The sequence below is a fragment of the Rhinolophus sinicus genome, linkage group LG05 (genome assembly GCF_036562045.2).
Source record: "Rhinolophus sinicus isolate RSC01 linkage group LG05, ASM3656204v1, whole genome shotgun sequence".
In the NCBI taxonomy this organism is placed as follows: domain Eukaryota; kingdom Metazoa; phylum Chordata; class Mammalia; order Chiroptera; family Rhinolophidae; genus Rhinolophus; species Rhinolophus sinicus.
The window spans coordinates 152,781,600-152,796,776 of NC_133755.1; the positions used below are offsets into that span (position 1 = coordinate 152,781,600).

Below are 15,177 nucleotides of genomic sequence, written 5' to 3' on the forward strand. Positions count from 1 at the left end.
GTTGCTGTTGTTGTTATTTACTGTTGGGTTTTGAGGGTCTTTATGTATTCTAGATGCTGGTCCATTTATCGCATATATAATTTGCAAATATTTGCTTCTAATCTTGTCCTTCATCCTCTTCACATGGGTTTTTCCAGAGCAAAAATCTTGTGATGAGGCCCAAATTATCAATTTTTAGTTGTACGGATCATGCTTTGAGGGGCAAATCTAAGAGCTCTGCATAGCCCTCAATCTAGAAAATTTTCTTCTATTTTTTTCTAAAACCAGTACCACATTCTTCGGATTAATATAGCAGTATAAAAGCCTTAATATTTGATAGAGCGATCCACGAATACTGAATTCTTCTGATTTTAGTAAACATTAATATTGGGTAGAGTTATCGCTCCCATTTTTTTATTCTTTGTCATGATTGTTCTAGCTACCCTAAAGCCTGTGCTTTTCCATATGAATTTTAGAATAAGCTTATCTATTAATATATCTACAAAAGTTCTGGTGGGGTTTTTTAGGAGTTACACTAAATCTATAGGTCAATTTGGGAAGAACTGATATTTTTACTATTTCTAATCCACAAGCAAATATTTATCGCCATTTACCTAGGTATATTTTGATTTTTTAATTTGCATTTTGTAATTTTCAGCATGTATATTCCATATGTGTTTTGATAAGTATATATCTAATTAGTTCATTTTCTTTGGAGCAACTATAAATGATACTGTGCTTTTCAGTTTCACCATGGTTATTGTTAATATATAAAAATGCAATTGATGTATAAGTGTTGATCGTGTATCCTGTGAACTTACTTAACTCACTTATTAATTCCAGGACTTTTTTGTAGATTCTTCGGGATTTTCTATATAGACAGTCATGTCATTTGCAAATAAGGGACGTTTTATTTTACCCTTCAAATCTGTATGACTTTTTTTTTTTTTGCCTTATTGCAATGCTAGAAATTTCAGTACTATGATGAATAGAGTAATGAGAGAGGTCATATTTGCCTTGTTCCCAGTATTAGAGGGAAAGCATTCAGCCTTTCACCATTTAGTATGAAGTTAGCTGTAACTTCTTTTGGATGTTATTAAGTTGAAGTAGTTCCCCTCTAGAGAGTCATTTTCATGAATGAGTGTTAGATTTTATCAAATACTTTATCTCAATTAATATGATCAATGCTTTTTTCCTTTAGCTTGTTGATATACGGTATATCATATTGATTGATTTCCAAATAATGCCACAACCTTACATAATAGAAATAACCCCACCTGGTTATGTGCATAATTATTTTTACTTTATTGAGTTCAGTTTGCTAATATTTTGTTGACATTTTTATTTAAAGTTCATGAGATATATTAGTTTGTAAATTTTTGTTTGTTTGTTTGTGTCAAGTTTTGGTAACAGGTTTATATTGCTTTTGTAAAATGAGTTCACAAGTATTCCTTCCTCTTCTATTTTCTGGAAGAGATTGTGTAAAATTGGTGTTAATTCTTTAAGTGTTTGATAGAATTCTCCAGTGAAACCATCTAGGCCTAGCGGTTTTTGGGAGGAGGAGCTTTTAATTATGAATTCAATTTATTTAATGGTTATAGGACTATTATTCTGAGTGTCTATCTCATCTTGATTAAGTTTTAACAGCTTATGTTTTTTACAGAATGGTCCATTTTTTTCTAAACTGTCCAGTTTATGAGTATACAGTTTTTTATAGTATTTGTTATCTTTTTAATGGCTGCAGGATCTATAATGGTGTCTTCTATTACAATCCTGATATTAATGATTTCTGTATTCTTTTTATTGCTATCTTACTAGAGATTTATTAATTTTATTGATTAGAACTAGATTTTTATTTCATATTTTCCTAATATTCTCTAATTTCCTATTTTTATCGACATTAATTTCTTCTCTTAACTTTATTATTTCCTTTCTCCTTTTTGCTTTGGTTTACGGTCTTCCTTTTATATTTTCTTGAGGTAGAAGCTTAGATAACTGAGACCCTGTCTCATTTCAAATGTAACCATTAAATGCTATAAATTTCTTTCTCAGTACTTCTTTAGCTGTATCTCACATATTTTCATATGCTGTACTTTCATTTTCTTTCAAGTCTGTTTTTTTTAAAAATTCCCTTTGAAAACTTCTCCTTGTCCTATGAATTATTTCGTAGTATGTAGCTTAATTTACATATGTTTAGAGATTTTTTTCTGTTGCCTTCCTGTTATCAAATTGTAGTTTGATTCCTTTATAGTCAAAGAACATATTCTACAGAATTCTTTTAAATTTGTTGTGGTTTTGTTTTATGGCCCAGGGAAAAATCTATCTTGGTGAATGTTCCATGGGTGATTGAAGTGTATCCTGCTGCTGTTGGGTAGTGTTCTTACTTTTTCAATGAGACACTGTCAGTTGATTGCGTTGTTCAGATCTCTACATCTTTGCTGATTTTCTGTCCATTAGTTCTATCATTTGCTGTGGGCAGGGAGGGAAGGGTGGGGTTTGAAGTTTCTAACTATAAAGGTAGATTTCTCCTTTCACCTCTATCAGTTTTTGCTCATGCATTTTGAGGCTCTGAGGTTTGGTGTGTACATTTAGCATCATTATGTCTTACCTGTGGTTTGATCCTTTTATCATTATGTGATGTCTCTTCACTCATATGTAGTAATTTTATTTGTTTAGAAGACAACTTTATTAGATGTTAATTATAGCTACTCATTATTTTCTAAATTGAATGTTTGCATGATGTATCTTTTTCAATCTTGTAACTCTTAGTCTACCTGTTTTAGTGAATATAAAGTAAGTTTCTTGTATGTAGTAAATAACTGTTATTTTTAATCCAATATAACAATCAATGTTTTTATTGGCATATTTAGACCACTTGAGGTAATTATTGATATGTTAGAACTTAAGTCTGTCATTGTATTATTTGTTTTTATTCTCCACTGTTCTTATTACTGTATCTCTTTCCTTAATTTCCTGTCTGTTACGTGAACATGTTTCCATCTTGTGAACAAGGATTCCATCTTGATTCATTTATAATTTTTTTGAGCATCTCTTGGTGGTTGTTTTCAGTGATGTTTGTTGTCATTACAATATAAATATATGATTTATTACAATTTAGTGTTATCATTAGTTTACCACTTTGAGTGCAGTACAGAAATATTACTTCTATTTAGATCCTTTATCCTCACTCTTCAATATTATTTTCTTGAATCAGATGGTGTTATTTTTGCTTCAATCATCAAATGTGATTTATAAAATAAATATATGAAAAGGATTATTGTATTGTATATACCCATAATTCTGCTTTCTTCCTTTCTGATGCTTGAAAATGCCTTCATTTATAATTTGTTCATTTGTTTGAAGAACTTCCTTTAGCCATTCCTTAAGGGAGGTCTAGTAACAAAGATAACAGACTGGCCTGCAAGGCCTCAGCATTTACTATCTGACCCTTTACTGATAGACAAACGATTTCTCAAGGTTTTAATTTCTTAAACTTCATAATGGCATTGGGTTTGATCATCTCTAATATTTCTCTAACATCTATCATTTCATTCAATGAAATTATATGATTTATTACTCAAAGATAAATTTGCTCCCTGAATGACCACATTTGAGCTCAGGTAATATAGAACTTAACACTGGAAAGTAAATAATTAACAAATACTAACTTTATCATGCCAAGAATATAACACAAAGGTGAAAAGAAATCAATTTCAGTCTGCTGACTGTGCTTCAGGTAATTAGATTTATGAAACTGGAGTTCCAGTTCCCACTGTGGGCTAGAGAGAGCCCATACTGTTTTGCACCTGCCATGGAAGTCAGCATGTACCATCACAATCTGGAAGTGTGGAGCTTCCACAGATGCTTTTTCGCATTTGTGACTAAAACAGTTCAGGCCATCCCATGGCTCACAGAACAAGTGCTCCCCTTTTGAGTTCTCTATACTATTATTTCCAGAAGAATTATTTTTTAGTCATCATTTTTTGGGATGCTTACTAGGTGAAATGTGTGAATTACTTTCTGAAATATGCTCTTCTGAATTTAGTCCAGGTAGTAGGGCACAGAAAGAGACATTAACCTCATTTTGTTTTTTGTCTGAGGAGTCAAGCTTCATCTACACATATTTTTAAAACAGAAAAATATGCGAGAAAATAAGGTAAATAGGAAACAAAGAATATATATGAAAAACAGTCAAGATAGCTTTTTAAAGACAACTAAAACCAACTAAAAAGATGGTTTTTAAAACCATCTTTGAAAGGTCAAGAGTAAAACAATAGTTATTCTACAATGAAGGTCATAAACTGGGAGACTGTAGCTCTTAAGATGACTAGATAGTCCCTGGACAGGCTTTGTTTTGTATAGCATTGGGCTAGGAGTTTATTTTTTGGTTTTGAATTTAATTGGTTGCTGACATTCAAAAATTTTTAGAGTTCACATAAAAACTTAAATTTCTACACCCTCTTGAGAGGCAAGATACTATTGGGTCAATATTCCCATAGAGTGAACTCTGCTGGGAGGTAAGTGCCATTCTCCTTGGGTATCACATGTACTTTTGAGGCCAAGTGGGAGTTGGCTTCCCCACCTTGTTCTCTTTGATCCCCATGTCAAGCAACAGCTGACATTTATCACCAGTCTCAGGCTATTGCTTTTTACAGTATAGCTGAGGATGGCAAAATATTTAATATCCATTTTCTGGGGATTTCCAGTCAAGAGGGTGGAGTAGGTAAATGCTGTGCTTACCTCCTCTCAGGACCACATCACTTACAACTAAACTACAGAACAACCATTATTGAGAATCACTTGAAGTCTAGCTGAACAAAAGCCCTACAATTGCTGACATACAGAAGCCATCTCAAGACTAGTAGGAAGGCAGAGACATGGAGCGGCTTGGTCCCTCAATTGCGTGTGACCATTAAAAATAGGGAGGGCTATTTCAGCTGCGGAGGTCCCCCCCCCCCCCTGAGGAGTGAGGGGTCCTAGCCCCACCTATCCCAGGGTTTCAGTTCAGGGGAGAGAAGTTCCCATAATTTCTTGCTGTGAAAACCAGCAGACTGTGGGTCAGTAAGACGGAAGGCGGAGGCTGCACTCTCAGGCGCTCCTCTTAAAGGGACCATGCATTGACTTACTTACTCTGAGTTCCAGCGCTGCAGCAGCAGCTCCAAACACCAGGGATATACGAGGAGGAAATGAATTGCCTAACTTCAGGGTGAGGGCTGGAGGGGTAGCTTTCTCTCAGATGGAGGAGCTGGCGGAAGCCATTGCTTCTCTGCTGAACCCTCCCCTCCCTGCGTGCAGACGCAGGCAATCATCATATCTGAGTCTCCATCAAATTGGCTATCACCTTTCTCGTCCCGCCCTACCGATTCCCTGAGATCACACCCTACCCAACTTTTGGGCACACCCAAGCCTCTTTCAGTGGTTTTTCCTTATAAACAGCCTGTTGTAGCTCATTCTGTGGACTTGACTAAAATCTCTCAAAGGCTCACAGTTCAAACAAGAGGCATCTGGCTTAGGTGTGTCCTGTGCCTCTGGCTGAGCAGCCTAAGCCTGGCAATGATGGCAGCCAGCCTTGGCTTGTGGCTTGGCCTCTCAAGTCACCTCCAAGCACAGCACTGGCAGCAACCATCTCTGGATTGCTTTGTGGCTCATATCAGGTGGCCCCCAGCAGGGCACAGAATGCAGCTGAACTTAGCCTGCAGCTGGTCACCTCCCAGGAGGCCCAGTAGCCAGCTTCAGACTGGGCTGAAGCACCACCAGGCCACCTCCAAGGATGACAAACACAAAGTGCAGACTGGGAAGTCACCAGGGTCAGCCCCTGCACAGTGGCTCCTCCACTGTAGTCACAGCCAGTCCTCACAACCTATCAGGCTGAAGGTCAATCCCTCCTGTTGATGTGTAAACAGCAATCAAGTCACAACTACAACAGGAGGGCACACAGAACCCACATAAGGGATACACCTGGAGTACCCAGCTCTGGTGACAAGGAAGACTGTACTACTGGGTCACACAGGACAGACACTGCATAAAGCCACTCTACTAAGACTGGGAGACATAGTAGCCTACGTAGAAACAAACACAGGGACACAGCCATAAATGGGAGATAAACAAATATGTCCCAAATAAAAGGACAGAACAAATCTCCAGAGAAAGAACTAAACAAAAATGGAGACAAGCAATCTACAAGATGCAGAATTCAAAACACTTGTAATAAGGATGCTCAGTGATCTCAGGGAGAACTTCAACAAAGAGATAGGAAACATAAAAAAGAACCAGTCAGAAATAAAGACTGCAATAACTGAAATGATGAACACATTACAGGGAATCAACAGATTAGAAGAAGCAGAGGATCAAATCAGTGATTTATAAGATTTGTAAGGTAGCAGAACACACCCAATCAGAACAGCAAAACAAAACAAAGCAAAACAAAAAAACATGAGGAGAGTTCAAGGGGTCACTGGAGCATCAAGCATACCATCATTCACATTATAGGGGTACCAGAAGAAGAAGAGAGAGAGAGCAAAGAATTGAAAACCTATTTGAAGAAATAATGACTGAAAACTTCCCTAACCTGGCAAAGAAAAGAGATATACAAGACTAGGCAGCACAGAAAGTCCTAAACAAAATGAAACCAAAAAGGCCCACACCAAGACACATAATTAAAATGCCAAAAGTTAAAACAATGAGAGAATCTTAAAAGCAGTAAGAGAAAAGCAGTTAGTTACCATTATTAAGGAAGCTCCCATAAGACTGGCAACTGATTTCTCAACAGAAACTCTGCAGGCCAGAATGGATTGGCATGAAATATTCAAAGTAGTTGAAAAATTTAAAAAGGGGGAGGGGGATGTGAAGGGGAATAAGAGGTTCTAATTTCCAGGTATAAAACAAATAAATCAGGGGATGAAATGTACACCATGGGAAATATAGTCAATAATATTGTCATAGGATAGCATGGTGTCGGATGGTTGCTGGACCTACGGTGAGTACTTCTTTAGGTACATAGATGTTGAATAACTATTGTGTACATCTGAAACTAATATAATATTGTATGTTAGCTATATTTTAATAAAAATCTTAAACAAAAGAGTACTGAATGTCAAAAAAAAAAAAAAAAAAAAAAAAGACACAGAACCAACTAAGGCAAAATGGCCCAAACAGAAAAAATAATAGCTGTTTTCCAATCCAAAGAGGGAAAATGCAAGATGGATCAGGAGAGATATGTGTTTTAATTAGAACGGGAGACAGATTTACTTTTGTAGACATGAAAATGATTCCTACTAGAAAATGCACAAGCTAAGGATGTCTGTTGTCATATGCGTAATATAACCTGAGTGACCATACTGAAAGATACCTGGCCTATTTCCCTCACTCACAGTACCCACTGGCTCTGCAGGCATCTCCTCGTTTTCAACAAATACCGAGTAGATGCTATACCGATCTTGTTTTCTCTACTTTCCCAGTTTGACTTTGTCTCTTAGACCATACAACACAGCAGCAATGCACAGGATTTCATAACAAGTGTCTCTGGTGTTTATCTTCCAGGTTAGCATTTCAATTCATTTTTGAGGAAGCTGGAAGTTCAGAAGTGTTATTCATCTGTCCATTGATTTCAGGAAAATGTATATTCCAGAAGCCACATATAGTTTACTTAAAGTAGATCCTAAGACAGAGCTTTTCCTTTTAGTTTCAAGTGATAACATTCTAATATTCAGCAGACTGCTTGAATAGACCTGAGTTGTGAGCAAATTCAGATATCTCTTAGTCTAAGCCTCCCTACGGTGTGGGGAGACTTTATGAAATGTGTAAGATAAATCATTACAGGAAACACAACAAGCTGTCTTCTGTCTTTACTTAGGATAGTGTTGAATCAAATAGCATACTGCCCCTATCTTTAATAGGGATGTTTACTAAAACACTGAAATGCATCTAGGAACGCTGTGAAGTTTCTGAGTATAGAAATATTTTATAAATATTCTACATGTTATACTGGGATATGGGACAGAATATTGATATTTGGCTATTTGGTTATGAAAAAGGAATTCTTGCTGAAGTGCGCAGAAATTAAATGTGAATGTGCATATGTCACTCCACTATAACAGTCAGGCAAATCTCAAAGGCCATCTCCCAAAGCTTACAGACTATCTCATATTTCCAGTTGAGCTACTGAGAGTAATTTATCTCCTGCATTTTAATATTTGTCGGTATCTAATACGTTTTTTAGATGCCAAGAACTTATATCTATATGATTTTCTGGCAACAGAGCAGATTTGAGAGGAAGTTGATGTCCGACTTCCAAGGTCATTACATGAGTACCTGGAATCAAGAGATTTTCAATAAGGTGAATATTGAATGAGCACATTAGCACATCAGTACAGAGGTAAACATGTCTCCTCTCCCTCCCTATCCATGCAAAAATATCTTTTTGTTTATCTCTCAATCTCAGAGGTCATTTGACTGTGACATAGCCACACATTCATGCAAAAGCTTTTCCTTTCTCCAAAGACTAAATATTAGAAAAAGGAGAAGCAGCTCAGACTAGAAGGCTAACACTTATTTTCAAGAGTCCTTGGTTAAAACTCATAAATTCCCAGTTGCTTGTGTCTCTGCTGATACACTTCCAACATTTCCCAAGTGATAGCATATAAGAAAGGGAACTATATAATTCAACTTTATGACAGCCAGTTAAGAAATAAGGCCTTAACTGTGACGAGCATAGTCACTTTTTAAGAGTTCTGCCAGGACATTTCCTGCCCAGTGGGACATAGCTGAGTGGGACGTGGTGATGCATGGGACTACTCAGGGTATAAAGTATGATTTTTTGAATATGAGTTTTGAGAAAAACAGATGCAGCACCCCTCCCCTCCCAACTTTCTTCTGATGAACTGGTCTCTGTGGTGCCCAAACAAATCATGACGTTTTCATTTCCTGTCAGAGAAAGAGGACTCCTTTTGTTCTTTGCTTGTGTTTTGGAGGCCACACGGACCTCTGAGCTTTGTGAACAGTGGTATTCATGGTGATTTTGGTGGTGTGTGGGTGCAATAATGTGAGTAAAAATGAAATCAGAGTCAAGCACCAAAGCAGAATCCTCCATAGCATTTACATTACAAACTTCACTGCATGAAGAAATCTTGGGTAAGTTTGTAGATTTTTTGGTAAATGTATCCATGTTTAAATGGAAATTAGTCTTTCTATGAAAAGATGAAGACTTTTTATCTAAATTCTTACTAATAAAAGTCACAAATGTTCTAATAATGTACATAGCAAGTGGAGTTCAAAGATGCCCATAAGGATTAATACTTTATGAGAAAATCAATTAATGAGGAACGATAAAAATGAAGTGTCAAATTTTCCGTGTTGTTTTTCAGGGAAGCAGTGTGTTTAGTGGAAGAGAGTGAGCTGCTAAGTCAGACTTAGATTTGAATTGGTCGACAAATCATTTATGGTCTCAGCTTCAATTCAATTTCATAATCAATAAAAAAGGGATAATCACTACTATTTGTCAAGTTTGTTATAAGGAAGCAATAAGAAACTATCTGTCACATAAAAGACCAGTGACCATATAAATACAGATACGCAAAAAACAATTGATGTCAATCCCATGGCCTTTTTCCTCTCCACTCATATGGACTTTTTGAAATTCAATTTTAAAAATTAAAAAAAAAAAAAAAAAAAGAGAAATTAGTGCTTAGACATTAGTTTTACTTCTTATAGAATTTCTGGGTATTTGGGAGTGAAGACATGAAAATTAGGGGAAAATGATGTGCAAACAAGAACTGTTGTAATTATAAAAACTTTATTCACTCTTACTTTAATCAAATCTTTATAAGCACCATGTCATGTACTGGCAATCTAGAAAGAGGATACTGGAATGCTTTAGTCAATAATAAACTGCAAGCTGGTGATGTGAAGTTACAGCTAGAGGGAGAATGTGAACTAGACCACATTTAGAAAGGATCACTTGAGAATCCCATGACAATGCACAAAACAGGAATCTGTCATTGATTTGCTTACACTTTCTATGTTAGAATCCAAAGCTTGTGCATGTAAACATGAAAAAAAAACAAAAACATTTTATCACCTTGACAGTTTACAGTTTGCTAAAGCTTGACCCTGAAAGCATAAATGTTGCGATTTTGTTTTCTTGACCAGTGCTTGGTCATAAGCTGAAAAAAATCAATGCCTTTAAAATGTAAATGATGCTTAAAGGCTACGTTCAACATTGTGCACATCACCAGCATGGCCTTTGAATGTGTTCAATTCTCAAACATGATCACCAAACCATTATTTCTTTAACTAATGAAATTGTGAAAAATTATACATTGTCAACAAAATGTTTTAATTTGGTCCTATATTAGAAGACCCAATTGCCAAGGTGTTTTACATCAATTTAATTCACAAGCATGTACACAAGAGAATCACTATAAAGAACACCGCTTCCTGATTTATGAATAAAAAGTTTATCCCCTACTTACACTAAAACATACAAAAAATAATCTACAAAAATCGTTTACAATTGATTTTAGTGAAAGAAAAAGCTCTCTTCAGAAAAAAAAAAATGATTGTGGTGGTAGTATATTAGCCATCAAAAAAAGGAATGTCAGTAACCAATAAATATAATGTGCTTTCTCCATATAGACATATTTACACTTGAGTCTTTGGCTTATGTTTATTTCTAAAAAGAACTTTAAATGATCCAGCCATCATTGCACATTAAGAGAAAATAAGCCAGTTATATATATTTATATATTCATATAGAGATCTGCTACACTTGAAACATATAAAAAATGAACTTTACTATGAATTTGCACAGCTTTTCTTTCTTATTCCTTTAAAGAGTTGACATCTTTTATCTAAAAAAAAGGAGGAAAATGCCATGTAGAAAGTACTAATTCATGCAACATGTGGTGGCTGCGCTAGCAAAACCAGGAGAGAAAAGGCTGCATATTCACTGTACAAACACTGATAAGTTCTCATTTGAATCTGGTTCTTATTAAATATAATTTATGTGGCACAAAATGTGGATGCTTTCATACAGTAATAGAAACTAATTGAGTCATTTTTATTAAGATACACAGCTCCATAAGAAAAATACTTTTACCTCTCAAATGGAAAAGTCTCCCGCCCCCCACATTAAAATCTTTCTGCATGGATGTAATAGGTACAACAGCTGCTTGCTCAATGGAGGAAAAGGTTTCTGTCTGGATGCTGAGGTCTCACCCAGCTAAGATGACTCCAGGTATTCCAAAGCTACATCATAGCAGAAACGGTACTGCTCCTGAAAGACGTTAACACAAAAGGGTTGAGGAATGTTAAGAAGACCAATGGTGAATAATAGCTACCAAATTAATACTCTGCAAATGGTTTAGATTATTCAAGAATTACAAATTATTTTTCCATACACAAGTTGACTATCTGGGTCATACATATTTTACATTTAAATCGCTGTTTAAGAAAAAGAAACAATGTAAAAAAGATATGTTGTCTTTGCCTTATATTTTCTGTCAAATTAAAAAAATCTACAGTATTTTGAAAGCTGATTATAATAGTAACTCCTGATCATTACAGAAAAATTTCCCAATATAAAAAAGTATAATCATAAAAAAGATTGTTTATAATTCTATGATCAGAAAATAAAATTGTTATTTTGCTTCAGTCTTTTTTATGCATGATTGAAATAATAATTACATTAGAGTAAATATAGTTTTATATGCATATTTGAGGATGTAATTTTATATTTTATTGTTTTTTGTATAACAGTATGTAACTTTTCTCCACATTATTTATCACCTCTTTAAATATTACCTAAAAGTCTAATATATGGATTGTTTGACTATTAGATTGCATTTATATTTTCTTCTATTATAAATATAATGCTACAGTGACTAAATGCAAATATTGTTCCCCACACTTCAGATATTTTTCCTCAGTAGTAAAAAGGAAAAAAAGAAAGAAAAAAGCGAAGAAAAAAAAATAGCAAGTCAGTCATTTCAAACCTCCACTTCACAATTCCAAATTCTTAATTTGACAGTTTTTGGCTCATCAAAGTATTCAAGTAATTTCAAAATGGTTAGCAGTTCTTACATTTTTTGGAGCTTATTTGTATCTGAAAATTTATTCCTGTCACCTTGATATATTTCAGACAATTTGGTTAGCAATAAAATTTGAGTTTAAACTGCCTTTCCTCTAAGTCTACCTATGTGTTACTTTACTATGAAGAATTAAAAAAAAAAAATCAGAGACTGTGTTACAAATTATGACTTTACAATATGTAATTCATTAAAAACTTTCCAGTTCAATCTAAGTAGATAAAATTCGGGCTGAACTGGAGAACAATGTAAAACTCATATTATTTCTAAAGCAAACTTCCAGGTGTCTCCAGCAATAAACTAGGGTAATAAAAACTTTCCCCAAGAGGTCTTTATCAATCTTAACCTAATTATCAAGTAGACGTGATTTAAATTAGCCTATCACTGTGACAAGCGCATCTGAAGAACCAAAAACTACTTGAAAGCAGTTATGTCTCTTTAATCAGTCTCTAGCAATTTGATTTACAGTCTAAATTTTCTTACCAGACTTCTCAGTTCAAGTCAATACCACACAGAACTAATAATTAACCGTGATTAAACATAAGCCCAAGAGTGGGGAGTTTTGTCTGGATTCATGGGACATGAATTAAAGGTAAATAGTAACTCTTTGGAATGTTCTAGAATGGCAGAGTTTAACCATAGAATATTTTTTTAAGTAATGGTGGAAAACCAAAGTGAAATTTGGAGGTAAAATTTGAATTCTGAGGTCAGAAGTGACCCCACTGATGATTTTAAGACTTGACCTGAAAGGTGAGGCAGAGTTTACATTAAGAAATTGTCATACTTCAGAGTTTAAAGCCATAACCACTACCCATCAGTTTTATAAGATGACCTGAGTGCTACCTCAAAAATCCCTCAAATCCACCCCAATTATTTCTATCTCCATTGCCAAACACTCCAGTCAAATCCAACATCACCTTGTTTGGACAACTGCAATGACCTAAGGAATGAGGTGGAGTAGAGGGTTTCTGAAGACATGTAGAAGGGGAAAATGTGTGTTATCACTCTTAAAAGTGAAAGAGTCTAAATGTAACTCTTCAGATTTTGTCTCAGGAAGCAATACACCTTTTGTGTGAACAATCCATGAGCAGGAAGTGGTGAAAATACTTTAAAGGTTTATCAAATTGCTCATTTTGGTTATCTGATCATCTTGATAAATGTAGGGCAAGCAACAATGATGAGTTGGTTTTTCTGGTTTACTCTTCTGTGAGCATAAAACTACACAGCTGCTCCTGACCTTATCCCACCGTGCACACGTGTAACCCACAGACATTTCTCTTTAAAAGTGAAATGTGAGAGTGAAGTTTCTTTCTTGATTCTTCATAGCGCTTCACCCAGATCCACTCCCACATACAAAAACCCATCTGTTCTTATTTTGTAAGCCATGTTCTGATTTTATGAGTCCTGGAAAATTCAGGTAGCATCATATGAACTATGCTCTATAACCAATAAAGGCTGAAATTTGTCAATGACAAAAGCTTTAAATGTTATAATTTGACCAGAAATGAGAATTATAAATAACAACCAAAATACATTCCAGGTGCCCTTTAAAAACATCGGATGTCTAACGTGCTGATATAATTTAGGAATATATCTCTCAGATTAGTTGTACCAGTTAACTCAATATGCTTTAAGAAATAAAAATAAACACGAATAAAGCCTGGATAGCAGGATTTATTCTTACTATGAAGCCATTTACCAAACTTCATTGTAGCAAATGTTTATTGCCCACAACAGAGAAAAAAAAAGATCCCATGCATTTTCCAAATAAGTGAAAATAGTTCTCTTTATCATTAGCAGTTTATGTAATATGTGATTAAGTTATGTGGGTAGAGCGGGATACTGGGCAATTCATCATTTAGGCAGGAAAGTCCCCACAAAGACCCATTTACACGTTTGATTCCCTGTGTGCCTATGAAGTCAAATCACAAGTAGGTAAATGACTGACTAATCTCTATGCTCCCTTCTGCCTCTGAGACTGACTCACCGGGGCCTCCACCATGTTGGGCTTGCTGTTCCTTAATGTCTTGACTGCATGGAACACATCGACAACGTTTTGCCGTTTCACCATTTCAACAACAATTCCTATAGCACAGAACATGCCACTTCGCCCGCCACCATTTCTGAAAGCAAAGAAAGCAAAGGTATTTTAGACTGAAGCTTTTGGTGAGCATAGATCACACAATTAATTATACATGTTTGGGAAAAGAAAACATTATTTTTTAAATTTTTGTCGATTTGTGTCTTCATTTGCTTATGTGTGCAGGTATGGGTACAGGGCAGAGGAAGGACACTTGAAGACATTGTTAGCTCAGTAGCTTGTGTTTGGGAATATACTATAGTCATAAATTGCCCCAACCTAGATACTCTGAGATTTTTGATAAATTTGTAAACTGTATATCAGAAAAGTGGTTCAGAATAGTGTTCCAAAGAGTTTAAATCATATAACAACTACATAATAATCAGTTTTTAAAAACATACAAAAATAAAATTAGTAGTTAATTAGAGGTTTATGAGACAGGGATGTTATTTTAATATCTATGGAGGTACATATGATATGAGCCGGGGACTCTTTAGCATAGAAAACATGAACGCTAACGAGGAAATGAACACCAAGGCTCCCCTCAATGGCCAAGCCACACTGCTATACTCACAGGCAGTGGATGATCGTCCGGCCTTCCCCTTCCTCACATTCCTCCTGCCATTTTTCCACCTGCAGTATCAGTTTCAAAAATGACCGTTTGGAGCCAGGCACTTCTCGATGAGAAGCCCACCCTAGATACTGAAACTGCTGTACCATCAGATAACCTTCTTGTGGCTGTGGAGGAAAAGTAATTTTATGTGATTTGGGACTAGGAATTTTACACCATGATATAAATGACATTTACATTGGATAGAGTCTATGAGTCCTAAATATGTACATGCCAGTGTAGAAACAGTCTAAGTTACAGAAGCAAGAAACATGAGAATTAGCCTTTATACAAGCTTCTTCCTCATATCCACCATCAGATAATCAATTCCTATATTTATACTTCTAAAGTAAGTTTTAAATTCGTCTCTTCTTTTTCACCACTGACATCATTGCATTCCCAGTCACAAGTTATGATAATTACCT

General features: G+C 35.4%; 1 protein-coding gene across 13 annotated transcripts in view; it reads right to left on the bottom strand.

Moving 5' to 3' along the window:
- Positions 1–9,752: 9,752 nt before the first annotated feature.
- PTPRK (protein tyrosine phosphatase receptor type K) overlaps positions 9,753–15,177 on the bottom strand; it is a 505,373-nt gene continuing 499,948 nt past the window's right edge. For 12 of the 13 annotated variants that reach the window (XM_019729452.2, XM_074333558.1, XM_019729449.2 and 9 more), the window contains 3 exons: positions 14,717–14,880; positions 14,050–14,185; positions 9,753–11,251 (listed from right to left, as the gene is read on the bottom strand). In XM_019729452.2, the coding sequence (XP_019585011.1) occupies positions 11,198–11,251; positions 14,050–14,185; positions 14,717–14,880 (354 nt within the window). In that variant the 3' untranslated portion in view covers positions 9,753–11,197. The remainder of the gene's footprint in view (positions 11,252–14,049; positions 14,186–14,716; positions 14,881–15,177) is intronic. The other variant, XM_074333560.1, reaches the window with a different exon arrangement.